Below are 25,363 nucleotides of genomic sequence, written 5' to 3' on the forward strand. Positions count from 1 at the left end.
TGCTTTCCGGAAAAGACCGAAGCGCCGGCGACCTCAGATCACTTGGACCTGGCTGTGTTTACAAGAGGTAAAAACGATATAAATACTGTTCGTTTTCTCACACAAACCGCTCGTTTCGTGTCTTAGGCCATCAATGTGTACTTACATTTACGAGTCATTAAATCATGTTTAATTTGGACTTCTCTGTGCATGCTCTTTGAGGTGGTGACTGACAGACAAGAACGGTTTGACCTAAAAATATCAAAATTGAAAATACTGTGGACACAAAGACACCTAGATCTTGGATGCCCTTGAGGTAAGCTAAAACATATCAAAAATTAATTTTAAAGTGAACTATCCCTTTAATCTTCATGTAGGCCTATAGAGACCCCCGGCTGAAAAACACGTCGGGAAATAACTGCCAACATTAAAACAAGGACCATGACATTCTTTTATGGATAAATTTGAAGTAATATATTGATTTTTTATCGCTTTATGGGGTACGTAAGCGTAAATTAATTGAAATGTAGAACAATAATTATGGTGGAAGTCAATTACAACATTTGATACCCGTTTTCTGGAAGTTCTGTGATGTCAGACATTCAGTTGAGAGTATCACCTTACTATCACTGGAACAACAGGGAAGGGGGGGAGTAAATGGTTCAAAGGTGATGACAACCGAAGGAAAATGAAAAATAAGATAATTATACTACACACATCACATCATCACACGGAGACAGAGACCGGTAATTAAACAGGACGACTCAAGTTCCCTGCTCTATGATGATGGCCCGGACTCTGTACTGCCTCCTGCTGTCCTAACATACAAACATTCATAAATCATTCTGTCGGGTAGAGAAATGCGTACGACAAAAGCTATAGAAAAGCAAGTCATTGTGCAAGACTGCAACTGTCAATGTCAAATTTGTTGATTAAATGACGGGAATAACTGTCAGTTGCCTCAGTATCAGTAGGCCTACTCTGAGACAATCGTGATAAACTTTTAACTGCGTGTAGGCCTACTGTATTAATAGAAGAAAGCTGTAAGTTACCTGCTGTTGTTACACTCTCAGGGAAGAAGCAGAGAGATAGACTCAAGCCTATTTACAAGCGCAAAATATATGAGATGGTCCTCACTGCAGAACATGAAATCCACGGGGAGGAGTCGGATCCAGATCCAACTCCTCCCACCTTACATATACCTAAACCTACCCATCTCCGCCCCCTGATCCCTAAACCCACCCCTAATCCCTAAACCCACCCCTAATCCTACCCATCTCCACCCCTTGGATCTGGATCCGACTCCTCCCCGTGGATCTCATGTACTGCATTGAGGTGCTACTGAAATATATTGCAGCGAGTTTTGCTTAGTCAAGCTACAGTATAGGCCTACATGCCTGTCGAAATATATAAATAGAAATATACATGAAGCATGTGCAAAACGCCCAGGGCAATTATTTTCGCTAAGCTCACTCAAGTAACTTCCACGCTATGAATTCGCGTGACTAACTCGAACCCATTTGTTGCGAAATCTCCGTGGGGGGAATATTCGCCCTTACGCGAAATTACTATATCCTATAATTGCCCATGAAAATGTTCAATTTCGCAGCAAAAAAAACAACAAAAAAAATCGGATTGGTACGATTTCATTGGACTAAAGCATTTACCTGGAAATCTAAAAAGGTACATTGTTTTAGTCCGAATGAAATTAAACATGGTAATAATTACAAAGACGAGCCAACTCACATAATACATATAAAAACCAACTAGTAACAAACAAATAGCAGAAAAAGAAAAAAAAAAGTTTCATTAAAATGTATCATTTACTAGACCTGTCATTAGGCTATTATACATTTACAAAGGTACAAGAACAGAGAACTGAAACACAGGTAAATCCTACAGGATTAGAGGAGCTGGTGTGGTTTCGGTTTGATGTCACACATGCATCATGTTCCCTTGTGTTTGGAACATCAAGGCTGCACATCCTACAGTGAAAAACAACCAACTGGGATGAAATCACTGACCCTCCTGAACACATTTATGATTTACTCCAGGTCAGATGCTCTAGACATTATAGTAAACAATGATATATGAGGATTTGCATGCATTCACCCTGTTAAAAGCATCAAGAAAATAACTAATAAAACATAAAATAGTACAGCAAACAAGAGAGATGTACATGAAAATATGTTTAAGTCAATGTAAATAAATAAATAACAGTTTTGAAGAACTGTGCAAAAAACCATAAGCAAGGCTAAATGGTTTCCCTTTGTCACCTATGGTTTTACACAAAAGAAAATTTGGTTTTCGAAACATTTGTATTTACTCTGGATAGCCGAAAGAATCAGACTGTAGGTGGAATAAAATGTGTGATTTTGACTAGATTTTATCTGAACTGGTCTGTAAAATTACTCTCATTCATGCCTAAAACAATACTGACTCCAAACAAAGGAAATAAAATATTTGTTATATGTGACAAGACGGTAGTTTGAATGTACTGAAAGGTCCAGGGCTGGTTTTCTAACATTTATCAGTCCAAAATTAACACTTCTGGGAAACCAGCCCATATTGAGTGAATAAGTGAATGTATTAAAACATTTTTTTTTAAATACTTGACTCTTAAAGGTTTAGTTCACCCAAAATTGAAAATTCTGTCACCCCCGTGTCGTTCCAAAACCTGTAAGACCTTCGTTCATCTTCTGAATACAAATGAAGATCTTTTTGATGAAATCTGAACAATTTCTGTCCCTCAATAGACAGCTACCTAGCTACCACTTTGACGCTTAAAAAAGTTCATTAAGAGATCGTAAAACTAATCCATATGAATAGGCTTTATGCACAGCTTCACTACTTCCTGAACTTCAGCCAGCTCCTTTGTTTCCTGTCTGCCATTATTGGACAAACTGATTAATCCAGGTGTGCCTGATTATTGTTACTGAGGCCAGGCACACCTGGATTAATCAGTTTGTCCAATAATGGCAGACAGGAAACAAAGGAGCTGGCTGAAGTTCAGGAAGTAGTGCAGCTGTGCATAAAGCCAATTGAGCGGTTTAGTCAAAATATAAAGAAATCGAGTCTCTTCAGAAAATTTGGACTAAACCACTCAAAGTTTTACGACCTCTTTATGAACTTTTTGAAGCGTCAAACTGTCAGTTGTGTAGCTGTCAATGGAGGGACAGCCTCAGATTTCATCAAAAAGATCTTCATTTGTAAGATGAACGAAGGTCTTACGGGTTTTGGAACGACACGGGTGAGTAATTAATGACAGAATTTTCAATTTTGGGAGAACTATCCCTTTAACTGCATCTGACATACGTTTAATCTGCTTGTATATATTTATAAATAATAACAAAATAAGCCTCTCTATAGGTCCAAAGGTTCCAGCAAAAAGCAGCTTTAGTTTAAAAACACCATTAGTTTATTACTATAATCTTTTATCTGTTGGTTAAGCAATACCTCAGACTGTGAAGAAAGACACTTAGTGCTAAAATCCTCACATTCAGTTCTGATTCATCTCCCACAGAAACATTCAATCACTGTGCTCCATTTGTCAAATCCATGAGAGAGTCTGAATCATTCAGGATCCACCCACCAAAAGGCAAATGTCATGAGGTGCATTTTTATGGAAGAAAAAAAGAAGGTTCCTGGACCTAGTGCATGTCACATGATTGGCCTGCAAGCTTCCCTGATTGGCCATGGAACCTTAAGGTTTTTTGGGGAATAAGGCTTTCAGTAAAGGAGTTCTGTGGGTCTCCATGTGGAAGGAGGGAGAATGTAGTGGTCATGGGGAACACCTGTGCTTTCCATCGATGGGAGGAAGACGGTCTTACGATCCCTCAGAGGTATGAGTGAGTGTGTTAGGTAACGCTGATGCAGTGTTCAGAGGGTGTGCTAGTTAATGCTGTTTGAGGCATTGGCTTCAGGGCTGTCCAGTTCTCTGTGGAATGTCTCATCAGGCTGAAGGTTTGTTCTGGAATATTCCTCGTACCATTCCTGCAGACAAAAAGAAACAACCACTTTACACAAACATACCATTGCCTATCTGGAAATTTCTGTTTTAAAAAAGGGGGGGTCATTCTGATCCAAACACATCACAGTATAGCTTAGCACAACATAACATGATTTCATTCAAATAAATTTAGGTAGCATTTATTTTTCTTTTGCAAAATTTTCCAAGTTTCCACTTGGGCATATCCTTCTATAAATAGCTGTCTGATATATTACAATTTCAGACTTTCGTGATTTAATTTTCTGATCCAATAAGAGAACCGTTTGCGAGTGCTTTACTTAAAACTTCCAATAAAAGGTTCAAATTAACGTAAGAAATCTGGTTAACACATCACTTTTTATGACCACAATGCTACATTTTTGCAAATTCAAAAGTCTGGTTTTTCCATGTGTTTCTAAATGTGTGGTTTTTAGTACCTGAATCTCCTCCTCGTACATCTTCATGCTGAGGTCACTCTTGGTACGTGACCTTCGACCCTGAAATACTAATGAGGAGTGCTGTGAGCAAAGACAAAAATGATCCATTAGAGTTCAATTAATCTACTAAAAAAACAAAATTCGATGCTCTGAACATAGACTGCGTGTACATATGTGCATGTACTCACCCCGCTACGCTCCAGAGCCACACACATGTCCTGCAGTGAGCTTAAGTTGGTGACGCCCAGTGTGTGTTTATACAAGTCCAGAGTCTGTAGAGCTTCAGTCTGAGACACCTCTGTCTCAAATACAATCCCCTTTTCATCTATTACACACACACACACACATTCTCAGTATTAGATCTCAGTGGAATAGGTCCCAGTCACACTCATTGTCATTGGATGAACAGGACTCATTCAGAACCTTTTGGGTCGTCCAGCGGCTCTCTGTTCTTCCGACTGTAGTTCATCCTGAAGACAAATGCATCCAGTATGAAGGCCACGATTATCGTCATGACTACCTGCATCACATAATCACACCGCCATTTACACTCAAAACAACACGGAGCTGTGAGAAAATAACAATATCACTAAATCGGGTTTATAAACACATAGATAAATGGGTTGCTGATAACAGTAGTGTGACATTCTATAGTTTAATAACATTCTAAAACCATTTTAAACAACATCATTCTATAATTGTACAAGTATTAAACATCTCTATTTGTCTAATATTAATTAAGCAACTACATAACTATTCTAATTTTCGTTTAGTTTTTCTTCTATTTTATTTTAACTAAAAATATGAAAATAATTTTTGTTATTTGAAAGTTTATTTGAAATTTGTTAGTTTTAGTTAGGAATAATAACCCTGATTTACCGACATACACATTCCCTTACCATGGTGACAATGTAAAAGGTCATGAAATAAAGGCGAGTCCAGTGAGAAGTTTCTGATGTCAAACCTTCCTGTGAAAACAGGGATCAAAGTGTTCAAGAACTACAAATGACAGACAGATGCTCATTTACTGACTGGCTCATAGGATCCATAGGCTTCTGCTACAAACACACACACTGCACAAACACTTAGAGATGTTAGCATTACTTCACATTTAAAACAACACTTTTAAACAATGTAATGTTCATTGTTTACAATGACATGGGTAGATACACAACAATCTGCTGACTGACATTTAATTCCAATAAACAGCAGGTGTTTTTGTGCGTTTACACTCACCATTGTGATGTACCAGTTGTTCACCACTGTTAGCTCAAAAAGAGTGACTGAAACATGGAAGAGAAAAAAAACTCAGTTACAAATTACACAAAGCTATACACTGAAGTGAGAGGAGTGTGTAGTGTTGCACATACCAAAGCTGCTTAGGATGTTATTGAAGTTATTGAGATAGTAATATCCCTCTTCCAGCACGGTTCGGTTGCCAATGGTCACATTTATCTGGCGATACGAGTCAGCAACTGTGCTATTCCTTTGAGAGACAGAGAACATACATTAAACACACCACACTATTCAATGAGAATCGTTTTTGTAGCTTGGCATCTACTGATCACGTTGTACTTTCATAAACATTCTTTAAAATATCATCTTTAGTGTTGCACACACCGCACTTGAAATAACACGAGGGTGAGTAAATGATTTCATTTCGAGGTGAACTATTCATTCATTATCTAACAGGACAGCAGTAGTAGATCATCTTACATTTATAAACTGCATAAGTTCAAGGTGATGTTCAGTCAGTTTTGATTTTTGCAAAAGAAATACATTTATGATGATTAAAGGGACTTACTTGCAGCAGTTCGGATAAACAACCCCAGCAAAAAACTCCATTCCAACGATGGCAAAAGAATAATAGAAGATAATCAGAGTCAGACCTAGACTATAGAGACAGAGAGAGTGTTATGAGTGAGAGAAGATCCTTCATCTGTGAGTAATGAGCTGAAATGGATTATTATTTCTGTACCTGGCCATACGCGGGAACAGTTCAAACATTGTGTCCAGAACATTCCGATAGCGCTGTTTAATTTTAAACAACCTTGACAAGAAATAAGAAAAAAAAAACTTTCAACAAGTTCATGAAATGTCTGTTTGAAATGTCTGTTTCTATCTATATCAGCTATGACTGATGAAAATATAAATTATAAAAAAGATATTTAATGATTCACACAAAATGACAGAGTTAAAGACACATCTTAAAAAAGTTATTACACTGCAGATGTTATCTACAGTGGGGTAAAAAAAATTCTAAACTGATTGGTTTTTAATATAATGCAATAAATTACATTACCAGGATAACAATTTGAGTGAAAGTTGAATAAATAAAAAATGTCAAGCCTAAAATCTGTTTGTTTATTGAGAGGTTTGAATTAGGTTTTCAATTCAGTCTAACACTTCTGGGAGAACAAAAATCAAATGAATAACTACAACTATATGCAAACCAAAAGACGTCAAAACACAAAAATGAGTACACACACACCGGAGGAGCTGAAGAGGTCTCAACACCACAATGAAGTAGAACGGCTCCATGTCAAAGGCCAGAGCAATCAATCCCAGAAAGGCAAATACTGTTACTGAGAAATCAAAGCTGGAAAAAGAAGCACACACCCAACAATGAGGCAGTTTGAATGTTTGTGTGTGTGTTAGTGCTTATATGAGTGTATGTGTGTGTACCTACAGGTTCCATCCTGAGCTGAAATATGTCATTGGACCAAGGCCTGTGATCTTCAACAAGACCTCAATTCCATAAACTTCATTCCACAAACACATCAGCAGGGGATAAAAAAAAATGTAAATGGTACGCATATTCATTAAGACATTTACATTTGGATTTACTAATGATTTCATTTTAAACAATTTCCACTTACTTGTGAGGAAAATAATGTAACTCAAGGGGACAACGTGAGTCCATGAGACACCATCTGTGAGGAGAGAAGAGCTCCCTGAGAGCCAAATTCAATTGGGTTCACACAGAGAAAACTGTTTCCTCTGTTTACAAGCGTTTCTGAATGGTGAATTCATAGAATTATCTAGAACTGCAACACAGCTGCACTGCATGTCCTACTGTTACATTACATTACTCAAGCAGATCTTACCATTTACCATGTTTGTCTCCACTAGGATCCAGATGCCATTAATTGCTACTACCAGATCTGTTACAGGTCAATAATGAAAAACAGACAGTATTATTAGAAATATTGGAATGAATATAGTGCAAGCGCAAGAAACTACTACAATTTTAAAGTTTGGTGTCTGTAACACCAAACTTTAACAAATCAAATCAACATACAAATACAGCATTGCCATCAAAGGAATAAATTACATTTAAATTTATTAAAGCTCCAGTCCGTAACTTTTTTAAGTTAAAAATAATCCAAAATAATTATTTTAAAAAAAACTTATTCTGCCAGTGGTCAAAACTATCTGCTTGCCATAGCTAGATTCAAAACGGTTAGCTTGTAATAATGATTTTAATTCCAGTGGTACTGGTGGGTTTCCGCGGGAAATTCGAGCATGTCTTTGCGTCATGACGTCACACCCGTACACATAAAGAAGGAGTTTCGGCTAGCCGGCTATACTGCGCGTGACGAGATGTTTAGATGTATAGGCTTTTCTCGCAGCACTTTACATAATTAAACTTATGGCATCCAGAAAGATCCAAACAACAATCATCAGTGTCAACTGGAGATTCAGCAGTTATAAAACCCAAAAGACTTCGTACTTCGGATTTAAGGTGGCTAGAGAAAGAGAAAGAAACCGTCTCATGCGAACACAAGGATTTAAACATCGGCGGGGCTTTTGAAAAGTGCGTGAACTCCGTGTTTTGAAGGGGTTCAAAACGGAAGAAGAGACGGCTTTTTTCTGCTGAACAAGTAAGACATTTCAATAGTTCAATCGTGTAACAGTACGTTTTCTTAATTCACACAGTTATGGAGTTTCCTTTGTTGTGCCTTTCTCGTTTTGCTATTATGGAGAATATGAATTCTGAACTACGCAGGTAACCATAAAACACATTAAATTTAACATTAGTCACGCAATGCTGATGTTGTTAACATGAACAATTTGAGAACAAAGTAGGCTATAATTTGCACGGTTGCTGTAAATCATGTTGATTAAATCTAACGAAGCTTATCATGTCGAATGCTTTTTCCCCCTTAGTTGGTCAGAACAAAAATGGATTTTACTTACTTGTTCAGAAGACATTTTCTTATGAAAATTCTTATGTTGGTCAAACTTTCAAAAAGTGAATCTGTGATTCTGTATGACAGTATCCACACAGTGCGGTGACTGACAGCAGCACTCGCCTCAAAGCACTGTGTTCATCCGCGCTGTTTCATGCCGATTTACAACCCACGTAAAGATAATAATTCCGCGAATCACTGCAGTTACAGATTTCGAACAGAGAGATGGCGACAAAGAGGAAAAGTTCCGGACTGCAGCTTTAAATAAATTTTAAATTTCACAATATATAAATTTTTCACAATACTGTTTTACTGTGTCTTTGGGAGGTACTAAGAGGTACTAAGAGAATATCAGACAAATATGAATACCCATTTTTCTATTAACCCAGAAGCTAATGGGTTTCAAGGAGTATATATTCTGATCAGGTATTGCATGTTAATATCTAAAGGGGTAGAGCATACAACCAGGTATGTAAGAAACATAACTTACACATTGCATATTGAAAAGCTTTGGATTTCACAAGTAAATTCATTCCTGTTAAAAAAAAGAAAGAATAATGATCATAAAGTATTATGGAAGAAAAATATTTGATGCCAACTAATCATAAATGTACCTGGTCATTCTGAGCAGATCATTAAAGTGTAAAATACTGTAACTAATACAATTGAATTAAAATGACAAGGAAGCCTTAAAAACCTTTGAAAATGAGGAATGCTGTGCGAGGAAGATCATCAAACCAGTACTCCCCACTCCGTCGAGCCTGCAACACACACACACACCAGATGTTCTGGCTCAAGAGGGTTTAACATACACGCTGGGAGTATAATCATCATGTGACGGTGTGTGAAATCTGACCTTCCATTTTAGCCCAATCACTTCATAAAACTTATAAAAGTCCTGGAGACTAAAACACAAGCACAAATACACCTTAAAAACTCATCATCTATTAAAATAATCAAAAGAATGTGAGCATATGCACTTGTGAGCATGTGTGTGTACCTCAGCATGGTTGCGTCTGAATAGTTAAGGGCTTTGAAGGTGAGAAAACGATCCCGTGCAGTCATTCGTGGACGATAGAATCGCATCAGTCCATCAAACTGCTTCAAAGACACTCCATCTGGCCTCTAAATAAAAGACACACATGCAGATTTATCACATTCACTTTTATTCACAAAGTACACAAGGCTAAAAAACAGTCATAAAAAACCAAGAGATGGGAAAGATTGTTATCTGTATAAATCTCACCTGCCGACTAAGCAGCAGCTGGAAGGCGTGCTCGATGGCAGATCGCTTGTGTAAAAGCAGAGATTTGAATTTCATCTTCTCGACTCCATTAAAGGTGTCAAAAACTACTGCCAGGAGCTGAGAGGCAAAAAAGAATAGCAAACTCAAGGTAAAGGCTAGTTCACACTGCCCCAAAAGACCATTTCCAAAAATGAATACATTATAACAAACAGATCTGATGTTGTTCATTACAGACCAGATTCATGATGAAGTAGAGCTCGATGGACAGATACACAATGAAGAAAATGCATGACCAACGATTCTTTGAATATGCTGGCATCATCACATCTGGAAAACTAGTGAAGAAAAAAGATGGAAAAACTTGTAAATCTACTAAAGACTCTGAGGTCTTTATAGATGGATAGTTTACTATGAATCATTTAGCAAACACCTTCTTATTGAAATGGACTATTACTACATTTTCAACAGTGACTGTAGCAACCTGGGGTTAATTACGTTGCTCAAGGGCATAATGATAACAGAGGATCTGAGAAAATCTCTAGTTAAAAAAACTCCAGGGGTTTTTGAACTGATAACATTTGTATTACTAGCTCAGTTACAGGAAGACATGAAACAACCCCACTGAGACTCAGAGTCATGTTATCTTAGCCAGGATGTGTGCCCCACAGTGAGGCTACATACTTACTTTGCAGTGGTCAGAAGGACGAACAGACTCACAATGCTGTTCTCAAGTGTGCTAAAATACTGTAGAAAGAAAGAGAAGTCTTCCTGAGTTTGTATGTGTGTGAGAGATAGAGAAACATGTGGAACATAAAGGTGAGTGTGTGACTGTGATGCACTAACCGGGTCAGCTGAGTTGCCTGAGAACAAGCAAAATCCCAGGATGGCAAAGATGACCATGAAGAAAAGCAACAGCAGAAGAATATCAATGAAGGGAGGAAGAGACTGAAATATCTGCCTCAGGTTTCTGAGGGAGGACAGAAACAGAGATAGAGCGTCAGAATATCACTACAATGTATCCAATGTGTCAAGGACATGCTATACAGAAATTTCCCCATGTTAAAGTGGATTTTAGGCAAAATCGGTGTAACGCACAACCTCAAGCAGCTTATTGCTTTTATAAGATCTCAGAAACAGCAACAGAATAAAAAACTTTTAATTTAATAATAATAATAATAATTTAGAAATTATTATAAAACATAATAATAATATGCCTGCGAACGGCTCCACAGTAACGGCAGTCCACCAAAAAGATCGGTCGCAGGGCTCTCGTCACACGCAGGTGAGATGTCTGCCGGATTAAGACCACAATCGCCTCGATGAATTGAAGAAACAGGACACACGTCTGAAAAGCACACAAATCAAGAGAGGATAACAGGATTCTTGAGCTGAACTTCTGTGAATATGAATCTATGATGCACCCCGACACAGAGAGGAAAACATAAACCATTTTAAATGAACATAGTCTATTACAAAATCCACACACCTTCACCATGGTCCTTTTATGCTGTATAAAGGTGTAAAAGCCAAGCCATCGGAGCTTCATACCCAACTCAAATGCCACCAACGCCAATGCCAATAACTCCAGTGTCGCATGAATCTGACAGGAACAAAAATACACACTTGTAAGTGTTTGTGTACAAGTACAAAGTCTTATTCATATAATCGAAATCCACAAGCATACAAATTTGTTTTACAAAGGCATAAGCCCTGTCTGGACGGTAATTGTTTCTGATGGGGACGTAACGTATGTTCAACATTTGCAGGGACTAGTCGGTGATTTTATTGCCGTCCGAATCCAGAATGTCTGTTTCTCTTCCAAAACCCGCGTAAAAATCCTCGGCCAAAATTAACTGCTGTTTTTTAAAATTACATCCATCATTTTGAGAGATAAAATGCATTACAGAAAAGCAATCCAACTATCTATTTTAGCGTCTATTTTCCTATTTTTAAACATATTTAAATAACCAAATAGGATATTACTATTATTCAAATAAATATGAATTTATTCTTATTCCAAGCATATGACATTTTATTTACAGCAGTCAATCATACGACCATGTGAGTTGGTTCACAGAATAGGAAAAAAAACGCCATCCGAATGCATGACTTTTATCAATGAGGTGCCATGCAAATCTATAGATGTCCAAATGAGAAACAAGTCCTGTCTCAGTATGGCTTTACACACATACACTACCTTTCAAAAGTTTGGGGTCGGTACTCTGTAAGATTTTTGAATGTTTTTCCAAATAAGTGTCTTATGCTTACCAAGGCTGCATTTATTTGAAATACAGTAAAAAAAAACATAATATTGTGAAATATTATTACAATTTATTATTATTATAACTTAAAATATCTGTTTCCTGCTTTAATACATTTCAAAATGTCCTTTCTGTATTCCTGTGAGGGCAAAGCTGATTTTTCAGCAGTTATTACTCCAGTCTGCTGATTTGGTGGTCAAGAAACATTTCTTATTAGTATCAGTTTTGAAAACGGTTGTGCCGTTTAATATTTCAGTAGAAAACGAAAAACAATTCAGGATTCTTCAATTAATATAAATTTCTAAATAAAAGCATTTATTTGAAATAGAATCATTTTGTAACAATTTAGAAGTCTTTACTGCCCCTTCTGATCAATTTAATGCATCCTTGCTGAATAACGAATTCATTTCTCTTCTCAAGTAGCCCTTGCACACTGAGTCCGAAATTTTCGTATGCTTTTTTTCGTATTCGTGATTCAGTGGCTCTGAATTGTCAAAACACCATTCAAATACCATTCAAACTGCTTGCTACAAATGCGAAAAACGCAGAAAATCAAACCCGATACGATTTATTTTATGACGGACGAAAGTTTCGGAGGCAGTGTGCAAGCGTGATTGACATGACGTGAGGTCGTATTTATTTTTTAACGTGCGAAAATTTCGGACGCGAATTACGGACTCAGTGTGCAAGGGCCTTTACCGACCCCAAACTTTGAAATGGTAGTGTATGCACACAGTGCAAATAGAAGTCACATACATAGACGTCCAAGCGCAGGAAGGGGACGGCAGGGGCCTCTGAGAGGGACAGTAGCATGAGTAACAGCGCAGTCAGCAGCTCCATCACATAGAAAAGGTGATTGTGAGCAAACAGGTAGGCGCTGAGCGCGTGGGCACTTCGCGGATGAGTGAAAAACTTGTCATTATTCTCTCCCTCCTGAGGACAAACACAGACAAATGGGAAAGGAAGAATTATTATTAGCCCTGAGTGTGTGTTTGTGATCATCTATTTAGGTGCTTCATTGGGAGTTCAAAAGATGACCTGCAGATATATTGCCGCTTCCTGGTAGTTCATTTCCCAACTCTGCCGCAAAGAATTCTGGGCTCTTGGGTCTGGTGCTCCTGGGGTCGGTATGACAACATTATTCACAACATCATAATTTCCTGCCGCATCTGTGTAGAGAAAGAAAAAAATATATAGTAAACATTATTTCTCGATATAAAATAAGCATTAACTTCTAGGTAGGTAGAGGTTTTGAGCCAGTTGATCAACACATTTCAATAGCATACCGACTGACGGAAACTGCTGGCAGAACGAGGATGTTTGGACTGGCCTATCATGTGTTAGTCCAGTCATGTTGTCAACCGTACTACTGATTTCCATAGCAGCCGCTGTGATCGGCCCCACGTCCCAGTAGTCAGACAGAGAGCAGACTGGTCTGTGACTGGTCAAGCAGTTTTAGCGCTGTAAGGGTTAATTATAAACAATGGACTCGAACATGTGAGTTTCATTGTGCCAGCTGCTGTGGCCAACGGTCCGAAAGCAGAACAGAATCCTGTGGTTATGCTCACGATTCCTCCAAACACGACACAGTTTCCAGGAAAACTCAAGTCAAATCAGGCCAAACGCTACTTTAAAACTCTAAATATCTCTCTCTGCACCTTCATACATTCATTTGATTGTAACGTTTGTTAAGAAAGACAAAAAACAATTGCTAATAATGTGTTTCCATGCTAAAAATAACTAAATAAATTACAAAAAATGTCTCTTTCGCTGGCAAAAACATAAGAAATGTCCACAAAAGAGGATCCCACAAAGTTTTGCTTATAAAAAAAATTGATTAGACAATTTTATAGAAAAGTGAAGAATTAGATTAGGGCTGCTTTCAATAACATCAACAAGATTTAGACATTCAAAGACAATTAAATACTGAAAAAAATCAAATGCGAACAAAATGCACTTCAGAGCTGCTTCCCAAAACACTGACTGGACTGTTGAATCCCAAATAGCTCGATATTCCAAAAGGATTCCACTTTCTGCACTTTTCCCCTCTATTTCAGAGGATATGTGGGAAGGAAACGCTGTTGATGGTTCCGAGATCACAGTGTAACCCAGCAGTTGAATAGATAGTCCAGTGGATTTTCTTAAGCATCAGTCCCACACAGTGAGAATGTCCTTCGGAATCTTGGAGTTGCTTTGTCTGACACTAGTCCCTTTCCCAGCCATCCCCATCAGCTCGGTTTCAGTCTCTCTGTCATAGCCTCCTCTCTTCCGTGTCATCTTCTGTTTCCAGTGCTATATCCTCTATATACAGTGTCCATTTTAGTCCTTTTTTTCTCCAAGCTCAAAAACGCAGCTGTCCTTTGAGTACTGAACAAATCTACCAAGCTGAGAGCCTCGTTTGACTCAGAGGGAAGTAAAAAGTTTCAATTCATTTTTTCGATTTATACTTACCATTGCTTCTCTGTAAGCAATGAATATAACATTAATCCACTAACACCCTTTTAAACGATCTGTCAGGGCAAAGCCTGGTAAATGAATGCCTTACCGATTAAATCACAAACAGTAAGAGCTTTTAGTTTGACCAAACACAAGCTGATTGAATGAGTTACTCCATTGCCGATCAGTTCATTGCAAACAGCTCTTATTGAGTACGCACATGACAACAACAGTGTGGGTTTTGCTCTGTGTCTGTCTGATCATAAAATGAGATGTGGAGATCTGTCATGAAATGTCTCTGCCATATCAGAGCAAGAGCGAACAAGAGAGACAGCACTGATAGCAGTTTTCTTTTCAGTCTAGTTCCAGATTTCCTTCAAACACGAAGAAACAAAGCGGAACTAATGATCAGAGATTTAAAATATCCAAACAATCTTCACCATGACAATGACAAACATTTTGAGATAGCAGCTTGAGGCAGAATGAGGAAGTTAAGGCATCTGATATTCCCGTCAGCTTCTTTCCTCATAAATTAAGAGACAGCTGTCCAGGAACCAAAAAGACAGACTGTGTCCTTACGTTGTTTTTTTTAATGAAGAATTTTCTTGGCTAACTAAATGAACATGTCAAATCCCAAAAGAGCGCTACAATTTCCATTCAGGTCCTCAAAATATTCACGCGTCCAGCTCTCATCAGTTTTGACACAAGGCCATGGACTGTGTGTGTGCCGGATGGGAGTGGAGAGGGGGCCACAAACACTGTTGTATTTGCCATAGGCTGACACAGCATTTTAACTCCTCTGTCTGTCTGTGTGTGTGTGTGTGTGTGTGTGTGTCTGTGTGTGTGTGTGTGTGTGTGTGTGAGTTGGTTTATGTGATTTATGAGGACACAAATTTGTATAATGACATGTGTATTACACTGGTATTACAACTTATGGGTGGTTTATGAGGACATTTCAAAAGTCCTCATAAATCAAATGGCTTAAAAAACATAAAAAACAATGTTTTATTAAAAAATTAAAAATGCTGCATGTCTCCTGTGATGGGTAGGTTTAGGGATAGGGGCAGTGTAGGGGGATAGAATATATAGTTTTTACGGTATAAAAACCATTACGCCTATGGAGAGTCCTCATAATGCTGTTGCACCAACATGTGTGTGTGTGTGTGTGTGTGTGTGTGTGTGTGTGTGTGTGTGTGTGTGTGTGTGTGTGTGTGTGTGTGTGTGTGTGTGTGTGTGTGTGTGTGTGTGTGTGTGTGTGTGTGTGTGGTACAAAAGCTGGTATGCTGCTGGATTGGACACTTGAACACATGATCGTTTGGGTTGGGAACACTTCACTCTTAAAGTGAAAGTACTTCACAGTGTCCTGCCCCCAAAAAATGACCAAACAGAAATAGTCTATTAGTAATTGATTCACATAATGTTTGTTAATGTTTTCACCAAAATGCTATACCACACAATAGCACTAGAGCGCAGCATCTCTCCAGTGATTTTTAAACCACTTACACCAAAGGTCTCACAGTTCTGAACACAGCACTTATACCAAATGTACACTGCGAAGGTGTCACAGATGCGCTTCTGAAGTGGCATTTAGGTGTCTTTACAGACTTTTTAATGCTGCTCAGAAGTGGCATAAATGCATTTACAAAGCAATTTCAACTGTATACTTATCCAGCATGATGTCTGGTCTTTACACAGAATTGAGCAGGCACAGAGCATAGCCTATTTAACTCTGCTGTGTAAAGTAGCCTTTTAATTAGATTATTTTCCTTAAATTTACACTGCAAAGTGCAAATGTGTCACAGAAGCACTTTCAAAGTGGCCTAAGTCTAAGGTTTAATGCTGATCAGAGGTGGCATAAATGGCTTAACACCAAAATTACAACTTTGATTCTAGGGGCTGAGGTGGGTGAGAGCAGGCATAATTTAGTCTGGCTTTTATGCTAAATTGCTTCTTTAGACTGAATTTTGAGCAGGCACATAGTAGCCTTAACTCAGCTGTGTAAAGACGCCTTAAGTACAACATAAGCCAAATAGCACTATAAGCAATATCCAATGGCGAATCTGTTTTTTAGAGTGAAAGATGCCACACGTAACACAGTTCAATAAAACTATCTACCGATGTATGGCCGTCAAGCCAACATGACGTACTTCATAAACTTATTTTTTGTGTGTTTTGATGAACTACTGATATGTATATCTGAATGTAGCAGATAATTTGTTCACTTCCAAGTAAAAACTGGATTGTCAACAATATGAAAATATGAGTTTTTTGTAAGTTGCGGGTGCAATTATTATTTTCACATGAACATCAAAGATATATTGTGTGATGGCATCATGATTAAGTCTAGCAATCTCACGCCCCTCAATAACAAGATCCACCACTGATGACAGCTGGCACACACTGATGAAATTAAATTCAACATTAGAAAAGCTTATATAAAGCGATGTGGGGGGAAACAGCCATGCTTTAGCTCTACTAAAACCGTAAATTGTGCCTATGCAGAAGGCCTACAAATCATCTCCCAGCGCATTAGCAATGTCAATAATGCAGTCAACAATGACGAAAAGGTTTGACTGCCAAGCCCTCTAGAGTCAGTGTTTGGAACTCACACTATATAAATGGCCATCTTTGCTATCCACTGTCACATGATGGAAGTCTGGGGGTTAAAGAGCCTGCAGTAACTTATCTCAGCAAAGTCTAATAATCAACAGTTCTGTAAGAGTATCACTGTTAATCACTGTTAACTGACACCCAACAGCAGAAGTTTTCAAATGTCGGTTCTGCTTGGAACACCAGGGAACTATAGGGAGTCTGTAGACAATTCAGAGAATTTTATAAATGGTGTTTATAGGGCTATTGGTCTATTGATTCCACTACTTGTTACCAGTGAGATATCAAAGCGATTGATGTTGTCTTTATAATATCACGCTTAAAATACTTCTCTTTATAGCATACAAGAAAATATACAGCTACTTCGCCAGGATTTGTATTTACATTATATTTGCGGCCCTTGGACCTTGGAATGAAAAGTTTCAAACTCCCTGCTCTACAGTATCTGACAGCTCAGACAAAACCAAGGAGAGAGAGAGGCCATTGACAGAATTCATGAAGGATGCTGCACACCAAACCGGTGACAGATCTTTACAAGAGGGCTGAAAGCCGGTTAAAGATCTGTACGCAGTCCGCTCTACCACCAGCAAAGCTCAGGTAAATACAGGTGACCGAACAATACTGCACAAGAAGCGTCAGCTGAATGAGGTGTAGTAAGGACACATATACTCACTCTCGTCTTCCTCCAGCAGCCCGCTGGTCGCATCGTCCCAGGTCAGAATCAGCGGCACATCGTCGTCCCCGTCCGCCATCCCGCAGAACGGCGAGAGGACCGTAGGTTTTAGGGGACACGGAGTCTCTATGTTCAATAAACTAACCTTTCACTGCTGCAGAGAAACTTGGGCTACACGACACGAGTTACAGAAACCGCTTTATTGTCCCCAAACACCAAACTGAGCGCGTCTATGCTAAAATGTGTTTTAACTGAACTTTAACAGACGTCCAAGTTAAACAAATCAGAATTAAAAACTAACAGAGCCTGTCTGTTTACGTCATTATCGTCGGCTGTTATAAAAAATACCATCGCAAGCGCAAGGTATATAGCTGCTTTCTATGTTAGTAATAAACTAATTTAGCTTTATAACGCAGAAAAATGCGATTTAATCGCGTTTTTAACATTATAAATAAAAGAACCGACGCCGTCAAGCAGGAGGATCTGACGTTACGTCTTTTTACGACAGTGTCGTTTTTGATCGCAGAGATAAAACAGCTGAAATGTCACAATAAAAGTCACGATTTGAAAAATGTTCCTTGTGCCAAACATTTTAATTCATTCATTGATAATATGAGGTTTATGTTTTTTTTCATACACGTATATAATTAAGCGATGAGTGAGATTTCTAATTTTGTTCTTTGCTGGAGTCGAGTGGGAAGTCACTGAATGGAGTGGAGGGGTTAAAGATAAGAATGTCATGCCAACGCCGGTTGTCACGGCAACTGGTATAAACAACAACAACAGAGTTTGAGTTTGACTGTGATCAAGTGAATACGGATTTTGACCAAAAAGAATAGCACGGTGACGTATTACATATTAAAATGAATTTTAATGCAGAACTGTTTTTATCATTCAAATGAAAACATTTGTGTACTTAGGTATTGTTTTGTATGAATTGCATTTTAATGCATTTTAAATAGCTTTGTGGAGACTTGCACCTTCTGTATTTAAATGTCTTTCAAAATCTTGTTTTAAATGTTTTTAAAATCTATATTGTTAGTAATGCTTCACCAAAGATTATCTATTGTCTGTTTATTTGGTGTGTGTGAATAGTTTTCTCTCCCTTACTCAATCAAAGAAGAGACCTCTAATGATGAGCTCAAAATTAGATGATCTCCCCCTTGAAGAGAGACTATCAGATGCAGCCAGCATTCCAAACAAAACTAAGGCAGACCTCTTAAAGACCATCAACCCCTCCAGGAAGACTTTATCATCTCGGGAAGCAAAGCTCATTTTAGGGGTACTAGATGAGTGCATTAATCAGATGGAGATAGCCTCTCTTTTACGCACTTTGCTGAACTGTCCAGAAGCTCTTTCCCCGAGCCTGGGAGAGGAGGTGGTGAGGGCCCTGAAAGAGCATCATAGACTTGAAGAAAAGTACCAAGCTATGGTGCTTGATGGGAGTCTTGAACAAAAGGAACAACTAGCCAAATCAGCAAAAGCAATTCAGGATTCCTTTCGTAACATTGTGCGGCTATTTAGGGCAAGAGAGGTGCTAAAACGGATAGAACCTAACACAGGGGGAGAGATGGGGTCTCAGAATTTGAGAGATGGCCTGTGCGAGTTGAGGGAGGTCGTTTTGGAGAGGCTCCTCACAACCCCTACGGAGGAGAGAGATCGCAGAGAGATGATGCTGGAAGTCAGTCTACGTCACTCTGCCAACCAGGCAGTGATGGACTCACTGGACAAAGAGGTTGCAATGGCAATAAAAGCCAAGGATACAGAGGTGAGAAGCACCATAAGGAGCAAACAATGTTTATAAAGTTGACAGTTGTGATTAGTTAGATGACAGAATGTTGACAGATGAATGAGTTCTCCAAACTACGTGCTCTCCTTCTTTATTTTTCTCCCCTTTTCTTTCTCTGTCTGTCTGGTTTTCACGCCTAATTAGATCTCCATGTTGAATAATAAAGTGCACCAGCTGAGGAGCTCACTGCATCAGATGGAAAAGGGTTTGGAAGAGTCTGTTATCCGAACTCAGCAGGACGCTGAGAAACAGAGCCAATCAGAAAAGAAAACTTCAGAGGGGAAGAGAGCTCGTATGCAGCAGGAGGCCAATCAACTGAGAGCTCAGTTCAATAATGTGATTTCAGAAAACAGAGAGGGCGAACTGAAACTACGAAAGGTGTGTGCACACTCAGGGCTCATCCAGTTAATGAAACAGGAAGCATGCGTATAGTGATTATTTTGTAATGTTACTGATTTATGATTTGCAGAAAAAATACAAGGAAGAAACAGAGATAGAGAACTTGATCCAGAAATACGATGCTGAAATGGGAGAGAAACAGGTAGACATTAATCTAACATGGCCTTTACTGATGTTTGATGCAATATCATTTTCGGATGTATTTGCAGATACCGTTCAAAAGTGTGGGCTTTTTACAAGATTTATTGTAGGTTATATGTCTCGAAATGAATTTTATTCAGCATTCATGTGACTTTTACATTGTTACAAAAAAAAATATTTTCAAATAAATGCTGTTCTTTATTCATCAAAGAATCAACCCCCCCCCCCCCCCCCCCCCCCCCCTCAAAAAAATATTTTTTATAGTTTCCACAAAAAATGTAAAGCAGAACAACCATTTTCAACTGTAATAATAAGATGAAATGAGCATCAAATCAGCATATTAAAATGATTTCTGAAGGATCATGGGACACTGAAGACTGGAGTAATGATGCTGAAAATTCAGCTTTGCCATCACAGGAATAAAATACATAAAAAATATAATAAAATAGAGAATAGTTATTTTAAATTGTAGTAATATATCACAATATGACTGTTTTTACTGTATTTTGATCAAATAAATGCAGCCTTGGTGAGCATAAGTTTCAAAAACATACAAAAATCTTACCGACTCCAAACTTTTGAACAGTATATACATTGCATTTAAAAAATACAATGTATCAGTGTGAATGTATTTTAATATTTAAATGTATGTTGTCTTTATGCATACATGTATTTGATTTTATACGTGTATATGTGTGTCTAGACAGAGTTGGAGGAAATTACTTGCATGCACGAGAAAGATGAGACAGAGCTGACAGGGCTGGAGGAACTTTTTGCAGTTATGAACCTGGAGTACTCCCAGATTATGAAGGAGCGACAGGAGGCTCAGGAGAAGAGGAAACAGCAAGAAAAAGAAAGAGAGATGCAGAGCCAAGCGGCCACTATCATTCAGGCCCACTGGAGAGGCTTTTGTGTGCGCAAAGCCACGAAGGCCAGCGCAAAGCCCAAGAAAGGAAAGAAAGGAAAGGGTAAAAAACAAAAATGAAAGAGAACTAGAAACGAAAGCACAGCGCAAGATAATCACCGTTATTACTCTTATGTTATTAGATAAATAAAATCAATAAAGCCCACTGTGACTGAGACTCATGAAGCATTCAGAAGTGTTCACATTCATCTTTTGTTAATACTTTTACCCAGATTTTTGTATGTAGGCCACTCAGATATGTTTGATTTCAGAATGAAAACACCTATTGTTTTCATTTGTCATCATTATAATTATAAAGTCCAATTCTGAGAAAAAAAGTCAGAACGGGAGATAAAAAGTCACAATTACCTTTTTTTTTATTCAGTGGCAGAAACAAGCTTCCATAGAAATAGAAAGGCAACATGCTTTGATAATATTTCACTGATTAATTAAAAGGGAAAACCCTTCAAATGAATCATCCTTGTAATACATACAGTATCCCTGTTGCCCCTCCCCACCCCATTGCATAATCCTGTCAAAAGGGTGGTCAGATGATGATTTTTATTTAGCTTAGACATCTGGTGATTTTCAGTTGATATACTGTACATCCTCAGAGCTCGGGTCTTAATCTCCTCAGTCATTTTCATCAGTTCGATTCGGCATTGTCATAATGTTGAACTTTAGATCATCATCCACTAGAGCTCCCATAAGCTGAAAATATTTCTGAATCTGGAAAAAAAAAGAGAGTTATTCACCACAGCAGTTGTGAAACATCAGCTTGCATGCTGCATTTGATCACACATTGCTGTGATGACTTTTAAGAACTTTACTGTACCTCGTTTTAATAAAAAACACATCAACAACAAATACTTGACAAACAAAACATTATTCACCATTTCCAACTGCTTGAAGGTGTCCTCAGAGTCCACAGAGACTCTTCTGTTGTAATGTGTGATCATTTGATAAATGTTATGGATCGTGGTCTTTAGCTGAGCAAAATAGAGAATCTCTTTTGCTGCAGTGGAACAGAAGTGCTTCAGTTTTAATTCCTGTAGAATACATGAAGATTCTGTAATCTTGGGAGACAGAACAGTACAAAAGACAGAGGTGCCACAGTGACATCTGTGTGTCTTTTTGTGTTTGTACATTAACACACTCACCCTCTGTAAATATGTGTGTGTGTGTGTGTATGTTTTTACCCATTTGTATGCTTCTAAGCGTATGCTGTCTAGCTGCGTCTGTTGCTGGTGTAGTTGGTTGTTACAGTGCAGGAGAACAGTTCGCTGCTTATTTATGTACTGTGTCAGTTCCCGCTTTGTCCTCTCTCTCTCTTTCTCTAACGCAGTCTGGTTTTCTAGAAGTTCCTTGTGAATGGACCGGAGTGCTTGAAGACGGTCAATGACTTGACCAATATTCTCAAACTCAAATGTCATGAGAAAAATTGGGAGAGGGGGGGAAGAGAAAGAAAAAGTGTAACATTAATATTTTAGATATTTAAATATAATGTAAAACTTTCAAAAATGCATCCGTTTTGTCTTCAAACATTAAAAAATAACTCGGTATCTTTATGCAGATATTTTCTTGTTACCCCGTCTGCCTCATTCAGAAAACAGAAAATCCAACCACACAGAATAAAGGCCCATTCACACCAAGGACGATAACTATAATGATAATGATAAAGATTTAGTTCTAAACATTGTTCTAAATATAAAAGAATAGCAGAGTCCACACCACAACTATAATAATAAAGGCACAGAGAAACAATATCGTTGGAATCACTTTCAGAACGTTTTTTCCAACTGATGAGTGATAAAAACATTTTAAGACAAAGCTTCTGGGCGCGCTTAGGAGGAATAAACAAAGAGTTATCATTCCTCCAGTGTTTGAGCATTCAGGGCTGCTGCACATTTTTTAAAATCAAATGTAAGATTTTTTAAGACCTGAAAAAATGAAAATTAATACTGTGTGCACATAAAGAACAAACTTACCCATTATCAAAATACATAATATTATGTAGGCTAAGCAAATATATAAATACTAAACACATAACATGTAACATCTTAAAACATGTAACAGTGATTAATAAAAGTTCAAATCTAACATGCATAACTGGATGTAATGTGACTGATCACATGACAGATGGTCATTATGTTTTTCATTCTACTGTTCATCAACCATCCTTCTGGCATTTCAAAAAACAAAGTAATAATTCCACACTAGAGCAGTATTCTTCCTTTTTATAGTGGGAGTTAACATAAGGGCCTGTTTTATCAGTAGCCCAACATCTCAGGTGGAGGTGCCGACTAGTGTGAAGAACCCACACCCTTCAGTTTTTCTGCTGGTGCAAAACTTGCACCTTTGCAGTTGTGTTTGCCGTTGTGTTAAAATGCCCCGCAGGAACCTTGGAGTTGGCGGTGCAATTTATATGTATCTCTCTGCCCTACACAGTCTTTAGTTCAGACTCTCAAAGTGTGGAAAGTCTCACTCTTCAGTCAAATGAGGCAGGTGAGTCCAGACAGCTTGACAGTTTCTCTGAGTTGTGTCAGTACCTCTCCCCATTCCAGACACAACAACAGCAAGACCTAGTTATTTAATGCCTACCTTTCCGGACATTTTTGCAGCTCTTTCCAGGAACTCTTGGTAGCATATGGCTTTTCCTACACGTTCCTCCAGAAGCTCTTTACGTGCCTGCAGGGCGTCATTCTCTGTCTTTAGCTTCTGAATCTCCAGTTCTTTCAGTCTTACTTGAGCTCTCTCTGCCTCTGCTATCTTTATGGCACGCAAACGCCTGGCATCATTTTCCTAAAGGGAAAGAAAAACACAAAAAAAAGGTGTCCAAAAAGTAATTTTACATATTATTCATTCCTATGCAAGTAGTTGTTTTAGAATATTGTTTTACTTGCAAAAACTTGTTATATTTCAGTATGGATTTCTTCAGTTTCTCCTCCTCTTTCTTCATGTTTTCGTCTCTCTCTCTTAAACTCTCCCGCTTCATCTGCATCTCCTGACAAAAGCACACACATGTCGGAGCACGGAAACATTACACTCATTCAAACTGAAACAGCGAAAATGTAAATACAGTAGGTTTTTGTTTTTCATACGACCACCTCTTTCTGCGCTTCCAGTGCTGTGGTCACGCTCGTGCACTCCTCGCGCACCTCCAAAAGTTGCATTACGCTTGTACTCATATCCGTCAAATCCTTCTGCACGGCCTTATTTCTATAGGGTTGAACAATCTCTTGAGTACACGCAATTCACCATCTTTATCCGCCCGAACAAAGCTTTGACTACAGTTTTTCACTTCAACGACTATGAATCTGAGTGGCCATAACGGATTAACGGATACAAAAACAAGATGTGGTGTAATAAATTACATATACTTACAATGAGAGTCGTTCTTTGAAAACCGACTGAAAGTAATCCTCCAAATTCATCTTTTAAGTCCCACAAAAAGCTTTCTGGACAAACTTTTTGCGCGTGTGTCGTTTCCACAGCAACAAAAAGGAAAGCGTTTTCCTCTATTGCCCTCCAGTGGCAGATTATTATTCCAACTTTGTTATTACTGAAGAAGACTGATGTTTTTCCTTACCAAAATAAATATTATCTAACGTCGTGATTAGACATTAGATTATTTTTAAACAGGCATTAAAAAAAATGCCTGTGATAAAAATGGCGTTCATAATAGGCTACTTCGTTGGTGTGAATAATAATGTGGTTATGAATAATGTTGCAGTTGCTGAGTGAATCATGTTATTATTATCATTTAGCCTGTAACACTAACTGTACACCATATATCTCCTACAACGGTTTTGGTGTATGGATCATAATCATCTTCATTCCCCTGGGGAGACCAGGGGTTATTCTACCATTTTTTACATTTTCCTTTATATCTCAGAATACTTCACTAATCACCTTTTGATACAAGAAACAAATATAGGTGCACCAATTAACAATACAAATTTAATAAATAAATTAATTTAATTTATAAAGCACATTTACACACAGCATAAAACTGACCAAAGTGCTGTACAGTGAATAACTAAAAAGACAAATAATACAAAAAACACATGGGATCAATTGTCATAATTATACAAAACAAGAATAAAAAGGAAACCTTCAATAACAAGGTACACAACACAGAGATATAAAGAAATGAGCAGGAGTACAGGGTTATGGAACAAGGGAGGCCAGGGAATAAAAGTGGGTTTTTAGCCTGGATTTGAAGGCAGAAATGGAGGGGGCAGATCTAATATCCAGGGGGAGCTGGTTCCACAGACATGGAGCAGCAACTGCAAAAGCTCTATCAC

General features: G+C 38.2%; 3 protein-coding genes across 4 annotated transcripts; 1 reads left to right on the forward strand and 2 right to left on the reverse strand.

The window, feature by feature from the left end:
* Positions 1–3,196: 3,196 nt before the first annotated feature.
* tpcn1 (two pore segment channel 1) lies at positions 3,197–17,925 on the reverse strand. Of its 2 annotated transcripts, none has more exons than XM_056260022.1 (26): positions 17,824–17,925; positions 13,143–13,273; positions 12,861–13,037; positions 11,330–11,443; positions 11,058–11,188; positions 10,687–10,810; positions 10,529–10,587; positions 10,079–10,178; positions 9,844–9,960; positions 9,598–9,722; positions 9,454–9,502; positions 9,295–9,358; positions 9,088–9,132; positions 7,512–7,568; positions 7,284–7,337; positions 7,094–7,166; positions 6,896–7,003; positions 6,383–6,454; positions 6,209–6,298; positions 5,775–5,890; positions 5,641–5,687; positions 5,304–5,372; positions 4,828–4,924; positions 4,593–4,729; positions 4,405–4,485; positions 3,197–3,972 (listed from the first exon to the last, which is right to left on the reverse strand). In XM_056260022.1, exons 1-26 carry the CDS (start codon positions 17,900–17,902, stop codon positions 3,871–3,873), a joined length of 2,418 nt encoding a protein of 805 aa, XP_056115997.1. In that variant the 5' UTR covers positions 17,903–17,925; the 3' UTR covers positions 3,197–3,870. The 2 variants fall into 2 exon arrangements, with proteins under 2 accessions (XP_056115997.1, XP_056115996.1); XM_056260021.1 differs by lacking the exon at positions 17,824–17,925 and adding an exon at positions 13,391–13,803.
* Positions 17,926–17,953: 28 nt separating this feature from the next.
* iqcd (IQ motif containing D) lies at positions 17,954–21,222 on the forward strand. The gene is made up of 5 exons (XM_056260028.1): positions 17,954–18,666; positions 18,947–19,591; positions 19,757–19,990; positions 20,082–20,153; positions 20,856–21,222. The coding sequence occupies exons 2-5, from the start codon at positions 18,956–18,958 to the stop codon at positions 21,135–21,137; spliced, it is 1,224 nt and encodes a 407-aa protein (XP_056116003.1). The 5' UTR covers positions 17,954–18,666; positions 18,947–18,955; the 3' UTR covers positions 21,138–21,222.
* A 205-nt stretch (positions 21,223–21,427) lies between these two features.
* On the reverse strand, positions 21,428–24,559 carry cfap73 (cilia and flagella associated protein 73). The gene is made up of 7 exons (XM_056260034.1): positions 24,441–24,559; positions 24,164–24,275; positions 23,956–24,060; positions 23,658–23,858; positions 22,256–22,477; positions 21,950–22,105; positions 21,428–21,785 (listed from the first exon to the last, which is right to left on the reverse strand). The coding sequence occupies exons 1-7, from the start codon at positions 24,488–24,490 to the stop codon at positions 21,690–21,692; spliced, it is 942 nt and encodes a 313-aa protein (XP_056116009.1). The 5' UTR covers positions 24,491–24,559; the 3' UTR covers positions 21,428–21,689.
* Positions 24,560–25,363: the final 804 nt, after the last annotated feature.

This window comes from Rhinichthys klamathensis, unplaced genomic scaffold, assembly GCF_029890125.1.
Source record: "Rhinichthys klamathensis goyatoka isolate OS25496 unplaced genomic scaffold, OSU_Roscu_1.1 h1tg000172l_1, whole genome shotgun sequence".
Classification (NCBI taxonomy): Eukaryota; Metazoa; Chordata; class Actinopteri; order Cypriniformes; family Leuciscidae; genus Rhinichthys; species Rhinichthys klamathensis.